The sequence below is a fragment of the Geotrypetes seraphini genome, chromosome 9 (assembly GCF_902459505.1).
Source record: "Geotrypetes seraphini chromosome 9, aGeoSer1.1, whole genome shotgun sequence".
Lineage (NCBI taxonomy): Eukaryota > Metazoa > Chordata > Amphibia > Gymnophiona > Dermophiidae > Geotrypetes > Geotrypetes seraphini.
Genome location: NC_047092.1, coordinates 10,024,348 through 10,045,812, shown reverse-complemented (window position 1 = coordinate 10,045,812; position 21,465 = coordinate 10,024,348). Strand labels below are relative to the sequence as shown.

Genomic DNA, 21,465 nt, shown 5'->3' with positions numbered 1-21,465 from the left:
CAGTCCTGGGACTATCGGGTAATAAATAGTATCGCAGAAATGTCACTCACACAAAATCATGGAAAACCCTAAACCACAAAATAACTTCAAAAACTATCAAAAACTCACCTTACCAATTCAAAATGTGGAATTCCAGCCCCATCCATCGAAGGACCAAGGGCTCCATTCCATCACGTGCTAACCTCCGTGGCAGCCTAAAATCCTAATACCTCGTCAATGGAGGCATAAGTACTAGCGCGGCAGGCGGTTTAACGTGTGGTATTCTGCGCGTTAAACCGATACCACGCCTTTCTAAAAGGACCCCTAAGTTTCGCTATCTTCATCAGGGATCTATATTTGTCCGTGTTCCACTAATTCCCCTCCATCACAAAGTTCTGCTCTACTTACAGGTTGCCATACTGTGCTTAACGTGTAAGCCTTACCCTGAACAAACATGGAGCCCCCATATCTTCAAAAGAGGCCGCCATGCTTCATGTGATGACATCTTCAACACAAAAAACTTTATTAAACAAATGCTATAGTACAAAGACTTGTATTGACCATCAGCTGGAAAAAGTCAGAGGAAACCCCCCCCAAAAGCGAACAAAACCTGAATGATAAAATAAAAAAATATCAAATAATAATGTTCCACTCAGTGGTTTCATTAAGATCCCACGATCCCACTGTTTATGAATTCAGAATTGCTCCCTTACTGTTAATCTGATCGCCCCCAACAGAAGGTTTAGGGTTTTCCACAATTAAGATATATTTTATTTAATACACAATTGCTATTCCAAAGAAATCTGGTTAACTGATAATTAGAAAAGCTATCTTATGTGTAATGAGGACAATACCTGAGAACTGAATCCATTATATTGGGCACTGGCCTTGTGAAAAAGTGAGGAGAGAGGTCAGGCTATATTCAGAGAGAACTCTCCACACCTTTTTGAATCTCCGAGTCCTGTATTTTTTCCTCATCGGAAATTTCCCCAAGTGAAATGTGTGTCTCCGAAGGCTGCAAGATAGAGGTAGATGTGAAATGTCTCCTGCCGTCGGAGAGCTGTCCGTATGTCTCACTGGTGAAGAAAGTGGAAATAGCTAAGGAGAAGCAATGAAAAGCCGATGAGACACGTCCATTGACGAAACAGAAACTTGACATGGTTGGGTTTCAATGAAATTGCTTGTGTCCTGCTGTGTTAATCAGGTATTCTATTCTGTTCAAGGTCGGACTACATTAGACGAGGTTGGGTCAGTTAACCAGGAAGTTACAATGGTCAGTTTAACACGGACATTCAGTAGGGTTGCTAGAACGGGTAGATCAGTACAACTCTTAATACTTAGGTCACACTTACAAATTCATAGTTACAAGTACAAGTAGGTCATTGTCGGCTTTTTGTTTTGTCCCAGGAGCCGATTGGGCAGTTTAGAGTTGGGCTTTAGCCATTTCAGCTACTTCAGGGTTGGCTCCCTGTCTTGGTGCAGAAACGCTTTTAGAAGTTTTCTGAGCCTGAGAGAGCGGTCACAAAATCGTAGTGTAAGTGTAAGTTGGTTCCGGCATTTGGCTAGTTGATATCGGACGGATAAAGTGACTTGACCAGTAGACTTTGTACTGTTGCATGCTGGGAATTTTAAGTGAAAAAGATTTCTGGTGAAATATCTGTTGGAGGCACCCTGGAGTAGGACGGTCAACTCAGTTAGGTAGCTGGGGACATTCCCTCTTAGGATTTTAAAGGCATTGATGTCCAATTTAAACTTGACCTTGCAGTTATGGGCAGTGAATGTAGTTTCGAATAGTAGGGTTGCAGGTGTTCCGATTTCCATATTCCGTATATGAATCTTACTGCAGCATTTTGAACTAATTGTAGACGTAATATCAACATTTTAGAGCATAGAGCTAGTGTAAAGGAATATAAGAAATTAGAGAATGACACAAGGACAAATTTTTTCCCATCCTGCGGGAACTCAATTTCCAGTTCCGTTAAGTTATTTTCCTATCCCTGCCCCATTCTTGCAAGCTCCATCCTCATCTGTACAAGCCTCAAAAACTTTAAAATCATAGGAATAGGGTAGGGACAGGGAGAAAACTCACGGAAACGGGACGGGGACGGGGACAAATTGGTCCCCGTGTCGTTCTCTATAAGAAATTGGATAGCACGGTATAGTTAATTGAATGATTTCAGAAAACTCTAAAGCGTTAACAGTTTGCTTCCTGGATGGAGCAAGCTCATGATTTTCATTGTTACTTGACCAAGTTAACGCATCTGGGTTTAGAAAAGGTTTGGAGAAGTTCCTGGAGGAAAAGTCAATAGTCTGCTATTGAAACAGACGTGGGGGGAACCACTGCTTGCCCTGGGATCGGTAGCATGGAATGCTGCTGCTACTTGGGATTCCGGAATCTTGCTACTCTTTGGGGTTCCGCCCAAACAGGGAAATCGGGCTAGATGGACCATTGATCTGACCGAGTTTGTTAGACCCCCTGAAGTTGTTGGGTCACAGTTTTATCAATAAATATTTTTCATAAGCTTTTCATTGCTCCCTTTTTGGTTGCTCATTCGATTTGCAGACTCTTGTTGCTTTTATTCTTTCTTCACTGATGAAAGCCTCAATTTCTTCCATTACAGGAGTCTTTGTTTTTTATGACTGAGTACAGTTTTGAGCATATAAATAAAATTCTTAGCGTGGTTGATCTCAAAAATGTCATAGTCAAGTTACGGCTTCTCCTTGTCGTCTCTTTCTCTCCTTGGTTACATCAGTGACGGTGTTCCAAAAATGGCTGTTTCTTTTATTTGCAGCGGTGCGGATGGGAGTGGGGAAGGGGGGGGGTGGGTGGAACAGAGGCGGGTAGGAGCGTATTTCAGGATACGATTCTTCCCATCTTGGGATTCACGAACGAAAAGTTCTGGAACATGTTTTGGTCCACGCTGTTAATAAGCGCCCTGTCCACGCACGAGAGCCGCGGTCTCTCATTCAAGAACTCCTTGTCAAAGTTGCTGCAGTCGCTCGGGGATTTCTTGAAGAAAAACGAGAAAGAGAAAATCCAGTCAGACGAAGTCTAAACCGCGATCAGGCCACGTGAAAAGACATTTTAAGTGAATGGATAGAACGACTCATAAATGCAAGGTATTAGCGGTATATAAGAATTAAATTAAATTAAACGTGGTTCGTTTTCAGTTCACTTGGGATATTTTCCTGATTTTCAGACTTTTATTGGTTTATTTCACACACTCATTTTAACACAGATTTTTTTTTTTAAGTTCAATCATCTTTATTAGTATTTTAAAATGTACATCCATAGGCATGAATGCCAGTAACTCTGACAGTGAGAACAGAAAGCATATGTAATAGCATTCATGTCACAATGCAATACATATAAAAAAAGTATAAAGGTGAAGTAACAGGAACAACCAACAAAACCAGAACCAAAACGTGTTAGAACTTTGTAATTTGAACTAATAGATTTAGGGATCCTTTTATTAAGGTGCGCTAACGATTTAGAGCACGCTAAATGCCAAGGCGCCCATAGACTATAATAGATGCCTTTCTTTGAACCTCAACAATTAAGTGCTTTTTTGGCAATGTCCCAACTAGATGAAGGGAAATCAATGCTCAATAGTTAATGAAGCCGCTCCTATCTCCGTATTATCTGAAGCTTATCTTGCTATTTTCTTGTATTTTCCCCTTTATTTTTTCGCCTATGTGTAATCTTGGAATCACAGGTTAAGGTCTTGAGTGGATTAGTAAATGGTTTTCTTATTTCTTTTTTGCAATTGTACTAAGGTGTAATGTGTTTTACACTTCTCCCTCGTTATTCGCGGGGTATAGGGGACAGAGCCGGACCGCGAATGGAGAAAAACCATGAATAACTTCTGGTCTGGCTCTGACCCACCCCCCGCCTCCCTCCCGCCTTCCCCCCGGCATCCAGGCCTTACCTGGTGGTCTAGCGGGCTTTCCTACGCTCCTGCCCCGTGTAGATCGCCAATAGGAAATGACTGCCGTGAGTTCCCGTAGTCTCTCGGGTTTTCAGGATTTCCCCAATGAGATCTATCAGCGTACAATGAAAGCAGTGAATGCAAATAGATCTCATGTATATTCATTGGGGAAATCCTGAAAATGCGACTGGATTGCGGCCCTCGAGGAGGGACTTTGACACCCCTGCACTAAACCGTTGACAAAAAAACCCCCAACAGGGCTAATTCTTACCACTCGGGGTTTGAAGGGCGGCTGCATTTCCCGACGTTCCAAGGCCTCCCAGTTGATCTCATGGAAGAAAGCGTGCTGTCGGATGTCGCCCTTCACACCTAGCCTCCCCTCTGGCTCTCTGACGAAAAGCTGTAAACATTAAAAAAAAAAAAAAAAACCCTCCATGACTTCTAATCCAACCTTCCTACTGCCACCGTCCTTCGGCACAGAAGAACTCTTAGGGCTGTCCTCCCTTTGCAGGCAACCTAGAATGTGATGTTCAGATAAAATCCTGCCCAGCTCTTCACACCTTGCCTGAGTGATCCATCCCATGTTTGCGGAAGTTTGAGGAGGGGAGGGGAGGGGAGAGAGGTAGGGGAAGCATGCGCTATTGCTTACTGCATTTTCTTAAAAGGAACCCAGAGTAATTCATATCACCCGGAGCCAGTGTGAGAGACGCCTTTGCCCAGGAGCTCCATGGTTTAATAGTTGAATTACCTTTTTCTGAAGCTCCGCTAAATATGGTTCATAGACAACGGCGCGAAAGACAAAGGCGCGCCCGGACAATTGAGCGCAGCGTGGAGGTGCGCGCTGCTCAAAATTATTGTTTTTAGGGGCTCCGACGAGGGGTTTTGTTGGGGAACCCCCCCACTTTACTTAATAGACATCGCGCCGGCGTTATGGGGGGTTTGGGAGGTTGTAACCCTCCACATTTTACTGTAAACTTAACTTTTTCCCTAAAAACAGGGAAAAAGTGAAGTTTTCAGTAAAATGTGGGGGGTTACAACCCCCCAAACCCCCCACAACACCCCCACAACGTGGCGCGATGTCTATTAAGTAAAGTGGGGGGGTTCCCCCCACGCCCCCCCGTCGGAGCCCTAAAAACAGTAATTTTGAGCGGTGCGCACCTCTGCTCTGCGCTCAATTGTCTGGGCGCGCCTTTGTCCCGGCGCGCTTTTGACCTGACACCACTAAATATATTTAGTCAGGCCGGCAAGGTCAGTGCTCTGATGCTCATAGGAATTCTATGAGAGTCAGAAAATTTACAGAACCAGCCCACGCTAAAAACCTCTAGTGCAGCTTGATAAAAGGGGCTGTGTGTCTTTAATTCATTTTTAAAAGCAATAGGTAAAAGGGGGCATAGGCTTACCATCAAGAGCGGGCATTTCTGATTCTGGCCATTGGGTTAGGGTTACCCTATGGCTCCAGAAAAAAAGAGGACGGATTTACTGTGTTCTCTCACATCCTCTCCACAACAGGCACAAAGGTCTGGCCAGAAGAAGCCACCGGGTCAAGACATCTGTAATTCCATTAACACTGTGAAAGTCTCTCTCTTTTTGACCCCAACAAATACAAGATGTCTTGGATACGGCCCTTCCAAAAGCCAAAGAGCAAAAGGTTACAGAGCTCTGTGAGGAGTTACAGGCCTCAGGGTCAGTCTCTACCAATGGTAGAAAAGGTTCTGAACCCAACCCACTAGGAACCCAATGTAGGGTTACCATACGGCTCCAGAAAAAGGAGGATGGATTGAGATATCCGGGTTATACTTCCATTGCTTTCAATAGAAGTAAAACCCAGATGTCTCTATCTGTCCTCCTTACTTCCATTGCTTTCAGTAAAACCTGAATGTCTCATTCTCTTACATGAGATCAGGAACATGTGTCACAAAGATCCAGAAATTGTCCCAGTTGTATTGGGTGCCACTGGCCAGATTAAGAAAGTACTTCCATGCAAACCTTATCCTTACCTCTAATTGTCTTTACATATCACATCATATGAATTCTAGACGGAAAGCGTCTTTGGTATTATTGACAGAAATTAGGCTGTGCACTAGTTATACATTTGAGAGGCTGAGAAAATACCCAGCATACTGTGGCTAACTAGTAAAGGCTCGTTCTTTTTTTTTTTAAACATATGTTTATTAACAGTGAAGCAACACAAACAGTCAGGCGGCAACAACACCAGAGCATACAATCAGATACCACAAGATATATAGAAACAACTGGTATAGTCAAAACCAACCAAAAACAGCAGGAGGTCTGAAGTAATCCATGAACAGGAAATAGGTGAAAAATCCCCACCCGAAGTCTGTGCAAACTCCGCCTATTTTTACTTGCACCCTAAAACAACAGAATAGACATCCCCCAAGCCCTACTCAAAAAGCCATGCACACCAAGCACACCCAGAGCAGCAACAGACACACTCTACCCCCCATGCAAGCATCCCCCCTCCCCCCCTCCTAGATAGAAGAGCGATCAAAAAAAGAAGAGAGAAAAAGAAAAAGGCATACAGAAGGAAAGTAGAAGGTCACCAGTGTGAGCAGAAGACTCCCGAGAACCCCAAAAGGGTTCCTCACCTCGGGACTAGAAACCTAAAACGGTCCGTCACGGGGGTACTGGCTCCTGAGCAGAGACGGAGTGCAACGAGCTATCCCACAAAGCCACATAATATCTCTAATCACAGCTGGAAGAGCCCGCATACCATTGTCGTTCAAAAGTGGCCATGTCCCTCAATTTGGCATGCCACAGCGCAATGGGGGGGAGGGGCCTCAGAGATCCAGCTAGAAATAATTATTTTCTTGCCTACTAGAAAGACATTATAGAGGAAGCGTCTCTGGGGAGCAGAACAAACCCTGTAAGGCTCGTTCTAGTCATGGTTAGGTTACCAGATATCTGGATTTGCCCGGACACGTTCTCCTTTTGAGGACCTGTTTGGGGGTCCGGATGGCTTTTCAAAGCCTCCTCAAATCGTGTCGGGCAGGAGAAAATCCTCGCAAGGGGTGGGGCTAGAGCGGGGTTGGGGGCGGGATTAGGGCGTTACAGGGCGGTGATGTGTGTGTGGAACTGGATAGGCCTGGGGGGGCGGGTCTAGGGGGGTCTGGATTTTCCGATTGGAAAATCTTGCGACCCTAGTCATGATTTGCACAAAGCAAAGTAGGGGCGCTTTGTTATTTTGAATTTCTGACACAGTTGAAAGGCAAGTGATCCCTAGTGGCTGTTTTACACAACCAAAAGAATATTGCTTGACCCCTGAGGCAAACGGTAACCCTGCCGAAACATGGCCCACGTTGGGTCTTTGTAGAGTTGGTGCTTTGTTATTAAAATCAGTTGTTTTTTTTGATCCATTAGCTTATTGGGATTTCTGTGGCCCACCCGGTTCATAGACAGTGGAACGCAAGACGTCAGCGCGCTGACAATCCAGCACCGACAATTCGGCGCAAGACAGAAGTGCGCGGGGGAAAAAGTAATTTTTAAAGAGCTCCGACGGGGGGGGGGGGGTTTGGTGTGGCAACCCTCCCACTTTATTGGTTAGTGTTCGCGCTGCTGTTGGAGGGGGGTTCGGGGGGTTGGAAACCTCCATTATAGCGAAAACGAAACTTTTTCTGATTTTTTTCGGGAAAAGTTCCGTTTTCTCTATAATGTGAGGGGTTTCACTCCCCACCCCCCCCCGCAACGGCAGCGCGAACACTAACCAATAAAGTGGGGGGGTTGCCACCCCAAACCCCCCGTCGGAGCTCTTTAAAAATTATTTTTTCCCCCGCGCGCTTCTGTCTTCCGCCGAATTGTCTGCGCTGGATTGTCGGCGTGCTGGCATGTGGCACGCGATTATCCCGTCACCGGCCCACCCTACTCTATTTTCTGGATCCTCTTCACATAGGGTTCTGTTTTCCTTCCTTGGCATCATGCACAAAACAAACCCATCCGGAGGCCACTATACTATGATTACAGAAAGGATTCTGCTACGGTATATAATACATTTACAACATCTCTTTAGCAATGTGTGCTTGACTTTATTTGGGCAAAGGGGACAGAAGCATTATCACTATTTATCATTTCTATAACACTGTACATTTTGACATTTAATAGACTGTCCCTGCTCAGAAGAGATTACAATCTCACTTAGACAGACAGACATGACATAGAGGGCTGAGGATGCAGAACCCAAGGTGAGAGGAGTTAGGAGCCGAAAGCACTCTCAAAGAGGTGGGCTTTTAACTGGGCCTTGAACACTGCCAGAGACGGAGCCCGCCGTAGGGATTCGGACACCTGGAGCTGACGATTGAAGAGAAGGGCACAGATAGGAGGGACTTACCAGCTTAGCGGAGCTTGCGGGGTGGGGAGGGATGGGGACATAGGGGTAGATAAGTGAAGAGGGATAGTGAGGGGCGGCTGGGTGAATAAGAGGAGTTTGGATTGAATTATTAAGGAGAGCAGCTTTCACCCTTATCCCCTGGTTTTCTTACCTGGATTAAAATGTCCTTTGTATCTTGGTTGAGCCAGCGGGGATAGAAAGGATCATCCATGCGGATTGATTGGAACAGCTCTTCTTCATCTTGGCCGTGGAAAGGTGATTGGCCAATTAGCATTTCATAGAGTAGAACGCCAAATGACCACCAGTCAACGGAAACATTGTACCTTTGTCCCAGTAAGATCTGAAGGATATAAGAGCACCAGAAAAGAACAGGGTATGCATTGGAGATAACGCATTCACTTAGGAATAAAAAAACAAACATAATTTAGGTTGTTTTTTTTCCTGTCAATGACACTGCCCTGAGTTGAGTAGAACGGTTACAAGTGGATTGATTTTTCACTCAGTCAAAAATTACAAAGACTAGGGGACACTCAAAGTTACAGGGAAATACTTTTAAAACCAATAGCAGGAAATTTTTTTCCACTTAGAGAATAGTTAAGCTCTGAAATGCATTACCAGTGGATGTGCTAAGAGCGGTTAATGTAGTTGGTTTTAAAAAAGGTTTGGACAAATTCCTGGAGGAAAAGTTCATAATCTGTTACTGGGGGAAGCCACTACTTGCCCTGGATCAGTAGCATGGAATGTTGCCACTCTTTGAGATTCCAGAATCTTGTTACTCTCTGGGATTCCGGAATCTTGCTATTCTTTGGGATTCTAAATGGAACGTTGCTACTCCTTGGCTTTTGGCCAGGTACTAGGGCTATTCTTATGCTACGTTAATCAGGTTTTCTACTCTGCCCAGCTAGCTATGTGGGTGCCAGCACTGAACATTGTGCCAACTCCTTACCAGATCTTCCATCTATAATGTCCCTGAGCTGCTTGATTGGAACATGGCTGTTGAGGGCCGATTTTCAGTGGCACTTGCTGAACCAACTTGCATCGGACCAACGGTCGGCTCGGGGGCCTGTTCCAGCAGGGCACCCGACACTGTCTTCGCTCCTCCCCCATTCCAGCAGGGGAGAGCCGACGGAGGAGGGCTGCAGTCCGGCCATTGGACCAACGGTTGGCTCGGGGGCCCGTTCAAGCTGGACTTCAGTCTTGACTGTTTAAATTTTATTTTCTTTTTAGTTTATGATATATTTTTTAATCTCACTTATTGTTTTACCACTTATTTTGTTTTATTTTATCATTCAAATTTCATTTAAATTTCCCCAGAATTCTATTGCTTCAAAAGTTCTCCCTCTGCATCTATTCTTATCTCCCCTCTTTTTAACCTTTCAAATTCCTTTAGATCATTGTAATCTTATTAGTATGTTTATTTCCTTATTTTTCTCCTCTATCTCTATTTTCTTTCTTTATTACTCTTCTAATTGTCATTTTTCCTGGTACTTTAGTTAGATTGTGAGCCTTCGGGACAGTAAGGGAATTTCTAAGTACCTATCTTACTTATAATTTTAATGCACCAATATATTCATTGTAACCCATTCTGGGCTCTTTTGGGAGGACGGGCTAAAAAAATCGAATAAATAAATAAATTAAGTGGTACTGACCACTGGTGGCTGGGTGGGAACAGGCATTTTAAGCGGCTAGGAGCCCAAAATGTTTTGTTAAGGAACCGAAGAAAAGTCGTGGCATGGATATCTCCAGGATAAATCTAGGACGCCATTTTGTTTCTCTGGGAACAGCATGTGAATGTTAGCTGGGTGCCCGATACCCACCTCTGGAGCTATGTAATCTGGCGTTCCACAGAAAGTGCAGGTCTTGATATTGCCAAACATGTTCTCTTTGCACATGCCAAAGTCTGCGATCTTGATGTGTCCTTCTTGGTCCAGTAGAACGTTATCTAACTTCAGATCTCTGCCAGAAACAAGAACAACCAAAAATTTAAGCTTCTAACCCTGGTATTCAAGTCGGTGTCAGGTCAAAAGCGCGCTGGGACAAAGGCACGCCCAGACAATTGAGCACAGTGCGCAGCGCCGCACCGCTCTAAATTACTGTTTTTAGTGCTCCGACGGGGGTGTGTGGGGGGGAACCCCTCCACTTTACTTAATAGACATCGCGCCGCGTTGTGGGGGGTTGTAACCCCCCACATTTTACTGAAAACTTCACTTTTTCCCTGTTTTTAGGGAAAGAGTTCAGTTTACAGTAAAATGTGGAGGGTTACAACCCCCCAAACCCCCCCATAACACCGGCACGATGTCTATTAAGTAAACTGGGGGGGTTCCCCAACAAACCCCCCCGTCGGAGCCCCTAAAAACTGTAATTTAGAGTGGCGCTGCGGCGTGCGCTGCGCTCAATTGTCGGCGCGCGCTTTTGTCTTTCGCGCCGTTGTCTATGAACCATTCAAGTCTGTCCGGGATCTATTGCCCAAGATGATTGCTTCTCTGCTACAGACTTATGTGCCTTCTCGTTCTTTGAGATCACAGGACAGAGCTTTTTTGGCTGTTCCCATTCTTCGTTCTGTCACCAAAGTTGCAAATCGATCACGTATATTCCAAGTAGACCAGGGATGTCAAAGTCCCTCCTCGAGAGGCCGCAAACCAGTCGGGTTTTCAGGATTTCCCCAATGAATATGCATGAGATCTAGTAGCATGCAATGAAAGCACTGCATGCTAATAGATCTCATGCATATTCATTGGGAAAATCCTGAAAACCCGACTGGATTGCGGCCCTCAAGGAGGGACTTTGACACCCCTGAAGTAGATGGACCTTTACTATGGAACTCGGTTCCAGATTCTATCTGTCTGACCTCTGATTTTTGGGCATTTCAGAAAAGTTTGAAAGCCTATTTTTGCTGACTTGCCTTTTTCAAATTTGGTTGCTTATAATCTTGCAATTGCTTGGCTTTTTTATTTTAAGGCAAACGTGTAAGTCATTTATTGTATGCAGTTATTTTAATAATCTGCTATGCTCTGTTTTATTATATATGTGATGTTTTGTTTTAATTCTGTATGTATCGTTGTTATCCGCATAGATGGTTGATATGCCGGCTACAAGCGTTTTAAATAAATTAATAAAAGATCTGCCTATCACACAGAAGTTGAGACTTTCTGTAGGTACCTGTGACTGAAAACTGGATGCGGCACTTTGGGGACCTATTAAAAAGCTGTTCTAGGTTTGACTCAGGTCACCTCTGCTAAATACAAACAGTGGCTCGAGGTAAACCTATCAAAGAGAAGAGCATGTAGCCCTGGGGCTTTTATTTCCCAGTGACTAATTGTGCCTTACAGGAAGTAGCAATGGCGTAGTATTGGGGGGGGGAGACACAGACAACCCCAGGTGCCTCTCCTCCTGTCTGCCCCCTCCTCGTACCTCTTTAAATGTTTGCTGGTGCGAGTTGCATATTCCACTTGCTTAGGGTTCCCAGATTTCCATACCCCCAGGCCCGCCCATGTCACGCCCCATCCCACCCTCACCCCACACCCCCTTAACCCGTGTGTGTGTCGGGACGGCATCCACGCATGTGACGAGATGATGTTGCGCACATGCGTGGATGTAATGCGATGATGTCACGTGCATGCGCGGATGTGACGCATTTGCGCATCTGAGCATTTGCGGATGCCATCCCAATGTCAGAAGCTTTTCAAAATCCGGACAAAGTGCTGGGTTTTGAAAATCCGTCCGGGGGAAATCCAGACGTCTGGTAACCCTACCCTTGCTGCTCGCGCCGACGTCAGCTCCCTTCTGACATCACTTCCTGGAAGTCAAGGCAGGCACGGTCAGCTGATGGAAGGTGCTGATCGTGCCGGTGAACTTTTCAAGAGGAATGCGAGGGGCATTCAAGCAACGGGGAAGAGCAGGGGGGCTCCCAAGCAGCCGTGAGGTGCTCAGGGCGGCGATAAAGGCCGCCACCGTTCCGGGCGCCAACCTTTCTCGCTACGTCAGTAGGCTTCAGTACACCTCCAGGAATGAGACGTTTAGGTTTTGCGAGAGCTAAACCAGTGTGAACCAGCCCTGAAAGGTTCATAGACTAAACCGCGCGAGCCAATCACGAGCAGACAAAGCCGGGCCGACAATCGCGCGCAGGACATCAGCGCACCAGATGTAAACTGAATTTAAAAGCACTCCAAGGGGGAGTGTTGGGGTGGGGGAACCCCATTATAGAGGAAACAGGCTTTTTTTCCTATTTTTAGGGAAAAAGTTCAGTTTCTTCTGTAATGTGTGGGGGATCCCCCCCCCCCCCAACGGCAGCGCCAACACTACTAAGTTAAGTGCGGTGGTTTTCCCCCCACGCACCCACACCCCCTTGGAGCGCTTTTAAATTCCGTTTACATCCGGAGCGCTGATGTCCTGCACGCGATTGTCTCGTGCGATTTTGACGCGTCACTGCCCTGAAATTAATAATCATGATCATTTGGATTTATCTCGCCTTTCATTCACCAAAACTTTTAATAAGGAAATACTTCAGGAACATATATACTACTTTTTTCTCAATAAAAATCCAGTTGCGTGAACCATCCGGTGTCTGTTACCTGTATACAACCCCCTTGGAATGGAGGAACTGAAGACCACAGACAATTTCAGCAGCATAAAACCTGAAAAAGAATTAAAACCAAATTTATGTTTTTTCATTGATAGCTCAAGGCAAGGATCTAGTTTATTTTTTTCAAATGACTTATGAATTTGTTAATAAAAACATGTACCACCTTAAAAAAATACCAAGAGATGAGAAATGAAAACCTTTATTGCACTAAAAGCATAGGAAAATTTAAAGTCAGAAACTGGCGAAAACCATAAAGTACTTGCGTCTCACTCCTGGAAAGAACCAGCTTTATCTTAATCACGGGAGCTGACTAGCACTAGAGCGGTTTGGGCTTCTGCAGGTCAGGCTGGTGGTGTCCAAAATGCCTCCCATGTATGAACCCATCCACCATCCCGATTGGGTTACCACAGGGGTCTCAAAGTCCCTCCTTAAGGGCCGCAATCCAGTCGGGTTTTCAGGATTTCCCCAATGAATCTGCATGAGATCTATGTGCATGCACTGCTTTCAATGCATATTCATTGGGGAAATCCTGAAAACCCGACTGGATTGCGGACCTCAGGGAGGGACTTTGAGATCCCTGGGTTACCATATGGCTCCAGAAAAAGGACATTGAATGCAATAGAAATAAAACCCGGATGTCTCAATCCATCCTCCTTTTATCTGGAGCCATATGTTAACCCTAAGAAACAAGAACTTATGCTACAGTCCAGGGATCTCAAAGTCCCTCTTTGAGGGCCGTAATCCAGTCGGGTTTTCAGGATTTCCCCAATGAATATGCATTGAAAGCAGTGCATGCACATAGATCTCATGCATATTCATTGGGGAAATCCTGAAAACCCAACTGGATTGCGGCCCTCGAGGAAGGACTTTGAGATGCCTGCTCTAGAGCAGGGGTAGGGAACTCCGGTCCTCGAGAGCTGTATTCCAGTCGGGTTTTCAGGATTTCCCCAATGAATATGCATTGAAAGCAGTGCATGCACATAGATCTCATGCATAGTCATTGGGGAAATCCTGAAAACCCAACTGGATTGCGGCCCTCGAGGAAGGACTTTGAGATGCCTGCTCTAGAGCAAGGGTATGGAACTCCGGTCCTCGAGAGCTGTATTCCAGTCGGGTTTTCAGGATTTCCCCAATGAATATGCATTGAAAGCAGTGCATGCACATAGATGTCATGCATAGTCATTGGGGAAATCCTGAAAACCCAACTGGATTGCGGCCCTCGAGGAAGGACTTTGAGATGCCTGCTCTAGAGCAAGGGTATGGAACTCCGGTCCTCGAGAGCTGTATTCCAGTCGGGTTTTCAGGATTTCCCCAATGAATATGCATTGAAAGCAGTGCATGCACATAGATCTCATGCATATTCATTGGGGAAATCCTGAAAACCCGACTGGATTACGGCCCTCGAGGAGCGACTTTGACACCCCTGTGCTATGCAATTCCCACCATGAGTCCTCCAACCACGATGCTGCCGGTGGGGGGGATTCAATTTCTAGGAACAGGCAGGTTCCCTGGAGTCCCACAGAACTTGCCCGGCCTTCACTAACGAAAGGAAAACAGTGCTCCCTACTGGCATAGGGTTACTGGATTTTCCCAAAGGTCATGACCCCCAGGCCTGTCCAGTTTCACCTGTGTCACGCCTCATTCCGCCCCTAGCCCCGCCCCCAGATGGCACCTGCGCATGCGTGGACGTGACGCAATAATGACATATGCACACATACACGTGACGTCACCGTGTTGCGTCCGCGCAGGTGTGCATGTCCCTTCCCGAAGCGATTTTGACGGGAAGCTTTTCAAAACCCGGACAAAGTGCCGGGTTTTGAAAAGCTGTCTGGACCTCTGGACATGTCCTCAAAAGGAAAACATGTCCGGGGAAATCCAGACGTCTGGTAACCCTAAACTGGCAGGTCCGTAGGTCGAGGGCTCCTGCTCATCTTAGCGGCAACAGTGGTCATACGTCACAGTGACAGTAAAAACATGTCCTAGATCACAGTTCTTCTTACCACAGAAGCCATGGGATAATACGTGCAGACAACTGCCAGGAGCAAAATGAGAGAGGGGCTACATGTTGCCCAATTTTCTAACATCTTTGTGACTAAAAACGAATGCTAGGAAGTTCTTCTTTACCCAACGTGTGGTGGACACCTGGAATGCGCTTCCAGAGGACGTAATAGGGCAGAGTACGGTACTGGGGTTTAAGAAAGGATTGGACAATTTCCTGCTGGAAAAGGGGATAGAGGGGTATAGATAGAGGATTACTGCACAGGTCCTGGACCTGTTGGGCCGCCGGGCACGATGGACCTCAGGTCTGACCCAGCGGAGGCATTGCTTATGTTCTTATGGGAGAGGAGGAGATAGTGGATGCTGCGGATGGACCATTTGGCCTTTATCTGCCATCATGTTTCTAGGTTTCTATAACCATAAAGCTCTATGACCTCACAATGCAGGTGTAAAGAGCCTTAGCCAATAGGAAGAGGAGATGCAAATGTTAAGAGCCTTAGCCAATAGGGAGAGGAGGAGATAGTGGATGCTGCGGATGGACCATTTGGCCTTTATCTGCCATCATGTTTCTAGGTTTCTATAACCATAAAGCTCTATGACCTCACAATGCAGGTGCAAAGAGCCTTAGCCAATGGGAAGAGGAGATGCAAATGTTAAGAGCCTTAGCCAATGCGCTTCCAGAGAGCGTAATAGGGCACAGTACGGTACTGGGGTTCAAGAAAGGTTTGGACAATTTCCTGCTGGAAAAGGGGATAGAGGGGTATAGATAGAGGATTACTGCACAGGTCCTGGACCTGTTGGGCCGCCGCGTGAGCAGGCTGCTGTGCGCAATGGACCTCAGGTCTGACCCAGCAGAGGCATTGCTTATGTTCTTATGGGAGAGGAGGAGATAGTGGATGCTGCGGATGGACCATTTGGCCTTTATCTGCCATCATGTTTCTAGGTTTCTATAACCATAAAGCTCTATGACCTCACAATGCAGGTGCAAAGAGCCTTAGCCAATAGGAAGAGGAGATGCAAATGTTAAGAGCCTTAGCCAATAGGGAGAGGAGGAGATAGTGGATGCTGCGGATGGACCATTTGGCCTTTATCTGCCATCATGTTTCTAGGTTTATATAACCATAAATGCAGGTGCAAAGAGCCTTAGCCAATGGGAAGAGGAGATGCAAATGTTAAGAGCCTTAGCCAATGGGCTTCCAGAACTGGGGTTCAAGAAAGGTTTGGACAATTTCCTGCTGGAAAAGGGGATAGAGGGGTATAGATAGAGGATTACTGCACAGGTCCTGGACCTGTTGGGCCGCCGCGTGAGCGGACTGCTGGGCACGATGGACCTCAGGTCTGACCCATCGGAGGCATTGCTTATGTTCTTATGTTGTTATGTACTGAATGGGGCAAATGCCTCACTGTGAGAGGCCTACTGTGAGCTGAATGTCTCCTTGTCCTAATAGCATTTTTTTAGAAGTATGCGTAGGACTATCAGCTGTCCGGAAAACCCCAGACATGTCCTCTTTTTAGAGGACTGGCCGGGCTCCCAAATGGACTTTCCAAAACCTGGCATTTGTCCGGGTTTTGGACGAGCTCCGGCCGCATCTAGAGGGCCTCTGAGCATGAGCGGATGACGTCGCACACATCCGCGAATGCTCCAGGCCCTCCAGACGCAGCTGGAGCTCATCCAGAAGAAGAGATGGGGCTTTGTGGGGGTGGGGCTGGAGGCGGAATGGGGAGGGGGGTCATGTGTAAATATGGTAACCTTAAGTATGTAGCCCAAACATTTTTTATCATTTCCTACTATTCCTCTCGTATGAGGAAAGACAAAAAATGTTAGGGCTCTTCAGCTTGGAAAAGAGACGACTGAGGGGAGACATGATTGAAGTCTACAAAATCCGGAGTGGAGTAGAACAGGTGCAAGTGGATCGATTTTTCACTCCATCAAAAATGACAATAACTAGGGAACACTCGAAGTTACAGGGAAATACTTTTAAAACCAATAGGAGGAAACATTTTTTCATTCAGAGAATAGTTAAGCTCTGGAACGTGTTGCCAGAGGATGTGGTAAGAGCGGATAGCGTAGCTGGTTTTAAGAAAGGTTTGGACAAGTTCCTGGAGGAAAAGTGCATAGTCTGTTATTGAGAAAAACATGGGGGAAGCCTCTGCTTGCCCTGGATTGGTAGCATGGAATGTTGCTACTCTTTTGGATTCTAGAATCTTGTTACTCTTTTGGATTCCGGAATCTTGCTATTCTTTGGGATTCTGTATGGAATATTGCTACTCTTTGGGATTCTAGAATCTTGTTACTCTTTGGGATTCCGGAATCTTGCTATTCTTTGGGATTCTGTATGGAATGTTGCTACTCTTTGGGATTCTAGAATCTTGTTACTCTCTGGGATTCCGGAATCTTGCTATTCTTTGGGATTCTGTATGGAATATTGCTACTCTTTGGGATTCTAGAATCTTGTTACTCTTTGGGATTCCGGAATCTTGCTATTCTTTGGGATTCTGTATGGAATGTTGCTACTCCTTGGGTTTTGGCCAAGTACTAGTGACTGGATTGGCCATCGTGAGAACGGGCTACTGGGCTAATCATTTATATAGTGCTACTAAATGTACACAGCACTGTACACATTATACACAGTCACTTTTTCTGTCCCTGGTGGGCTCACAGTCTACGTTTTATGCACCTGGGGCAATGGAGGATTAAGTGACTTGCTCAGGGTCACGAGGAGTTGCTGCTGTGTCATTTGTGTTCACTTTTTCTTGGGATTTTTTTTTTAAATTTAGTTATACAGGAGCAATGTTGTTTCTGAGAGAGTGCGTGCACTATTCTCACACGTGTGATGGTTCACGCATGTGTGTGCCGGAAGAAAGGAGTGCCCACTCTTCGTGAACAGTGGACACTCTTGTGAAATATGCACATTGTATAAGCTCATTAGACCGCTCTCTTGGAATAGTTTAATTATACACTGAGTTAAGAAATATTTTCTCCAGTTCGTTTCACATCTGCTATTTAGTAGTAAACAGATTTTATGCTGTGTATCCAAGGAATAAGCAGTGGATTTCCTCGAGTCCATCTTAATAATGGCTTATGGACTTCTCTTTTAGGAAATTATCCAAATCTTTTTTTAAACCCTGCTAAGCTAACTGATTTTATCACATTCTCTGGCAATGAATTCCAGAGTTTAATAACACGTTGTGTAAAGACATATTTTCTCAGGTTTGTTTTAAATCTACTACTTAGTAGCTTCATTGTATGCCCCTTAGTCCTAGTATTTTTAGAAACAGTGAACAAGTGATTCACAGCTACCCTTTCTACTCCACTCAGTATTTTATAGACCTCTATCATATCTCCTTTGAGCCATCTCTTCTCCAAGCTGAAAAGCCCAGGCAGCTTTAACCTTTCCTTTTATCATTTTCATCACCTTTCTAATTCCATTTTATCTATTTTGAGATGTAGTGACCAGAAATGTACACAGCATTCGAGGTGCAGTCATACCATGGAGCGATATAAAGGCACTATAATATTCTCATTTTTATTTTCCATTCCTTTCCTAATAATTCCTGTATAGCCCAGCCATTGCTGACTGAAAGAAGCCCCCTGAGCTTTCCTGTAGAATACGCACAAATGTTCCCTGGAGTCATGCGCTCAGCATCCCTGTCACTCAGTGACTGGATTTTCCTCCTCCACTGGCTATAATTGCACCTGTCAGAGAATTTCAAGCCCCTGTTGTCCTGAGGAACAGAAGCTGACTGTGGGGATTGAACCAAAGTCCTGCCTGCAATGGTTCATAAGAATGCCACAGAGCTGTGGGTCAACAGTGTCATCACTTATTGAACATCTAGAGTAGAAAAAATTCAAACAGAACAAAGCAGTGCCGTTAGAGCTTTAGATCTTCAGGACAGAAAATGTTCTGCGTAAAAGACTTGGGCACATATGCTCAAAACTCACCGTGCCTTTATTCAATTTTCAAATACATTTCCAAGCATAATCATCTTGAACAGAAAGATTGATAGAAATTTAGAAACAATAACATAAAAAATATAGTTCCAAGAAATCGAGGAATTTTTTTTTTCTATCATTCTCAAGTCTTCAATTATAAGACTAAACCAGTTTTAGCCTGTTTAGTGTCAAAGTATTTCAGCTATTTGATGCCAAGGATGCACTGGGAAGGGGGCCTAATGCTCTGATTGGCCCAGGTGCCAAAGGCCTCTCCTATGGGAAGCGCCTTAGGCACCTGAACCAATCAGAGTCTTAGGCCCCTCCCAGTGCATCCCAGGATGCACCGGGAAGGGGAAGGACCATTTTGAAGAGGCGGGCCTGCCGACAAAAAGGAATAGGCATCCCTCCTGCTGATCTTTAAACATTGGGGGGTGTGCTAAGTGGTCTTTGCTTTTCCTGTCAGAGTCACTTGAGAATAATAGAGTAAATATTAACTGGGCATAATTAATACCAGCAATCAAGTGATACATGAACTCCTGACACAAGAAAAAAAGGATGGATAATTCCTATCATGTGGGATTATTACATTGTCTACTCAGTGGATCCTATGTTGGCAGAGTTTCTGTCTCTGTTGCGGGGTCTTTTTTTCCTACATTTTCCTCTCTTCCTCTCCCTAAAATATGGGTATCTCCCCCGGAAATGAAATAGAACTGGAATGGTGAATGAGACGTGCCCTGCCCAGTACTCACGTTGCTTGGTCAATGTCAAATTTATGACAGTTTTGGATGTGAAACATCAGATCTCCTCCATTAAGGTACTCCATGACAAAAAAGAGATTTTCCTGATGAGAAAAGGAAAGAATTTATTTAGAGTGGAAAAAGGCAGTGGCCTAGAGAAATATCCACATATATTCCCCTTTTTGATGCGTTCTCTGTATTTTTAAACTTTGTAAAACCGCCTTGAATACTGATAAGACAGGATATCAAATTTTAATAAACGTGAAACTATAATCCAATTCTAACACCTGAGTTATCTGTGATACTAAGGGCTCCTTTTACTAAGGTGTGCTAGCGGTTTTAGCGGGTGCTGCATTGCCGCGCATGCTAGACGGTAACACCACCATTGAGTTGGCGTTAGTTCTTGGCGCGTAGCGTGGGGTTAGCGCGTGCTAAAACCACTAGCGCACCTTAGTAAAAGAACAATTTCAACATAGACGTCCTAAGCAAGCACTCCACCCCTTACCTAGATCTATTAGCCTGCCAAATATCAGACAAATCACTCATTGGAAACATGAACTGTCTTCTCTGCTACATTACACCAGGAAAATGGAACTCAGCAAAACAAGAAATCGAAGAATTCATCTTCCAGAATTCTCTCTCCTCCACACATAACTTGATTCTAGGAGACTTAAACCTCCATTTAGAAGATCAATCATCCAAACAAGCAACAGATATACTGTCATACCTCAACTCACTATCTTACCAAATTCTCAACCCAGAACCCACTCACGAAAAAGGTCATCAACTAGATATAGCAGCATATTCATCTCCAAACCAAAACACACAAAATATTCACATCTCAAACGAGTTCTGGCACCCCACCCTCTGGTCAGACCACTTCAAATACTCATTCACTATCAATTGGGCTCAAAACAACAACAAACCCATCCCAAAGAAATCACACATCATGATCAGACCGAAAATCGAACCTAACACATTCTGGAACACTGTCGACCCCAAAATCGAACCCAACAACCCCAAAGAATTCATAAACAGCTGGCGGACCCTAAGTGAATCTACACTAAACGAACTAGCTCCAATAAAAAATAAAAACAAAATAGACAGACCATCTAACAAATGGTTTGACGACGAACTCTTACACCTAAAAAGGAAATGCAGACAATTAGAAAGAACATGGAAAAAACAGAAACACAATCATACCAAAGAAGAATGGAAAATCCAAATAAAACAATACAATACCAAATTGAAGGAAAAACGGAAAAACTTCTACTCTAAACTAATCGGCACCGAAAAACCAGACACAAGAAAACTTTTTGACATCATAAAAAACCTCACAGATACTAAACCATATCTCGCCACCCAAGGAAACCAAACTCCCACAGCCACTCAATTAGCGGACTATTTCAAACTCAAAATCCTCACAACCAGATCCACATTCAACAATTCAAGAACCAACATAGAAGAAATACAAATCAATCACACAAAAGACGAAGCAATCCCAGCAGACAGGACCTGGACAAATTTCCCAAAGATACAATGGTCAGACTTGAACAGACTTTACAAAAAATACAGCAAATCCTCATGTGACTTGAATAATTGCCCCTCATACTTATTAGCTACAGCTTCCACCAAATTCAAAGCTAGCCTCACATTATGGCTCCAAACTACACTAAGTGAAGGCCATTTCCCACCGGAATTAGGAGAAATCATAATTACACCTATCCTGAAAGATCCCAAAGGTCCTACAGACAATCCTGCAAACTACAGACCAATCGCTTCAATCCCATTATACATCAAACTAACAGAAGGCCTTGTCGCACAACACCTCTCCAACTACCTTGAAGACCATCACATACTACACCCCTCACAATCCGGATTCAGATCTAACCATAGCACAGAAACTCTACTGGTATCACTATTAGACACTGTCCGACAACACCTCAGCATAGGTAACAAACTGC

General features: G+C 44.8%; 1 protein-coding gene across 1 annotated transcript in view; it reads right to left on the bottom strand.

Moving 5' to 3' along the window:
• Positions 1 to 688: 688 nt before the first annotated feature.
• PRKCQ (protein kinase C theta) overlaps positions 689 to 21,465 on the bottom strand; it is a 63,480-nt gene continuing 42,703 nt past the window's right edge. Inside the window, exons 12-17 of the mRNA XM_033959410.1 lie at positions 19,514 to 19,605; positions 12,822 to 12,884; positions 10,068 to 10,206; positions 8,402 to 8,590; positions 4,180 to 4,308; positions 689 to 2,989 (exon numbers count right to left, since the gene is read on the bottom strand). Of these exons, the coding sequence (XP_033815301.1) occupies positions 2,834 to 2,989; positions 4,180 to 4,308; positions 8,402 to 8,590; positions 10,068 to 10,206; positions 12,822 to 12,884; positions 19,514 to 19,605 (768 nt within the window). The 3' untranslated portion in view covers positions 689 to 2,833. The remainder of the gene's footprint in view (positions 2,990 to 4,179; positions 4,309 to 8,401; positions 8,591 to 10,067; positions 10,207 to 12,821; positions 12,885 to 19,513; positions 19,606 to 21,465) is intronic.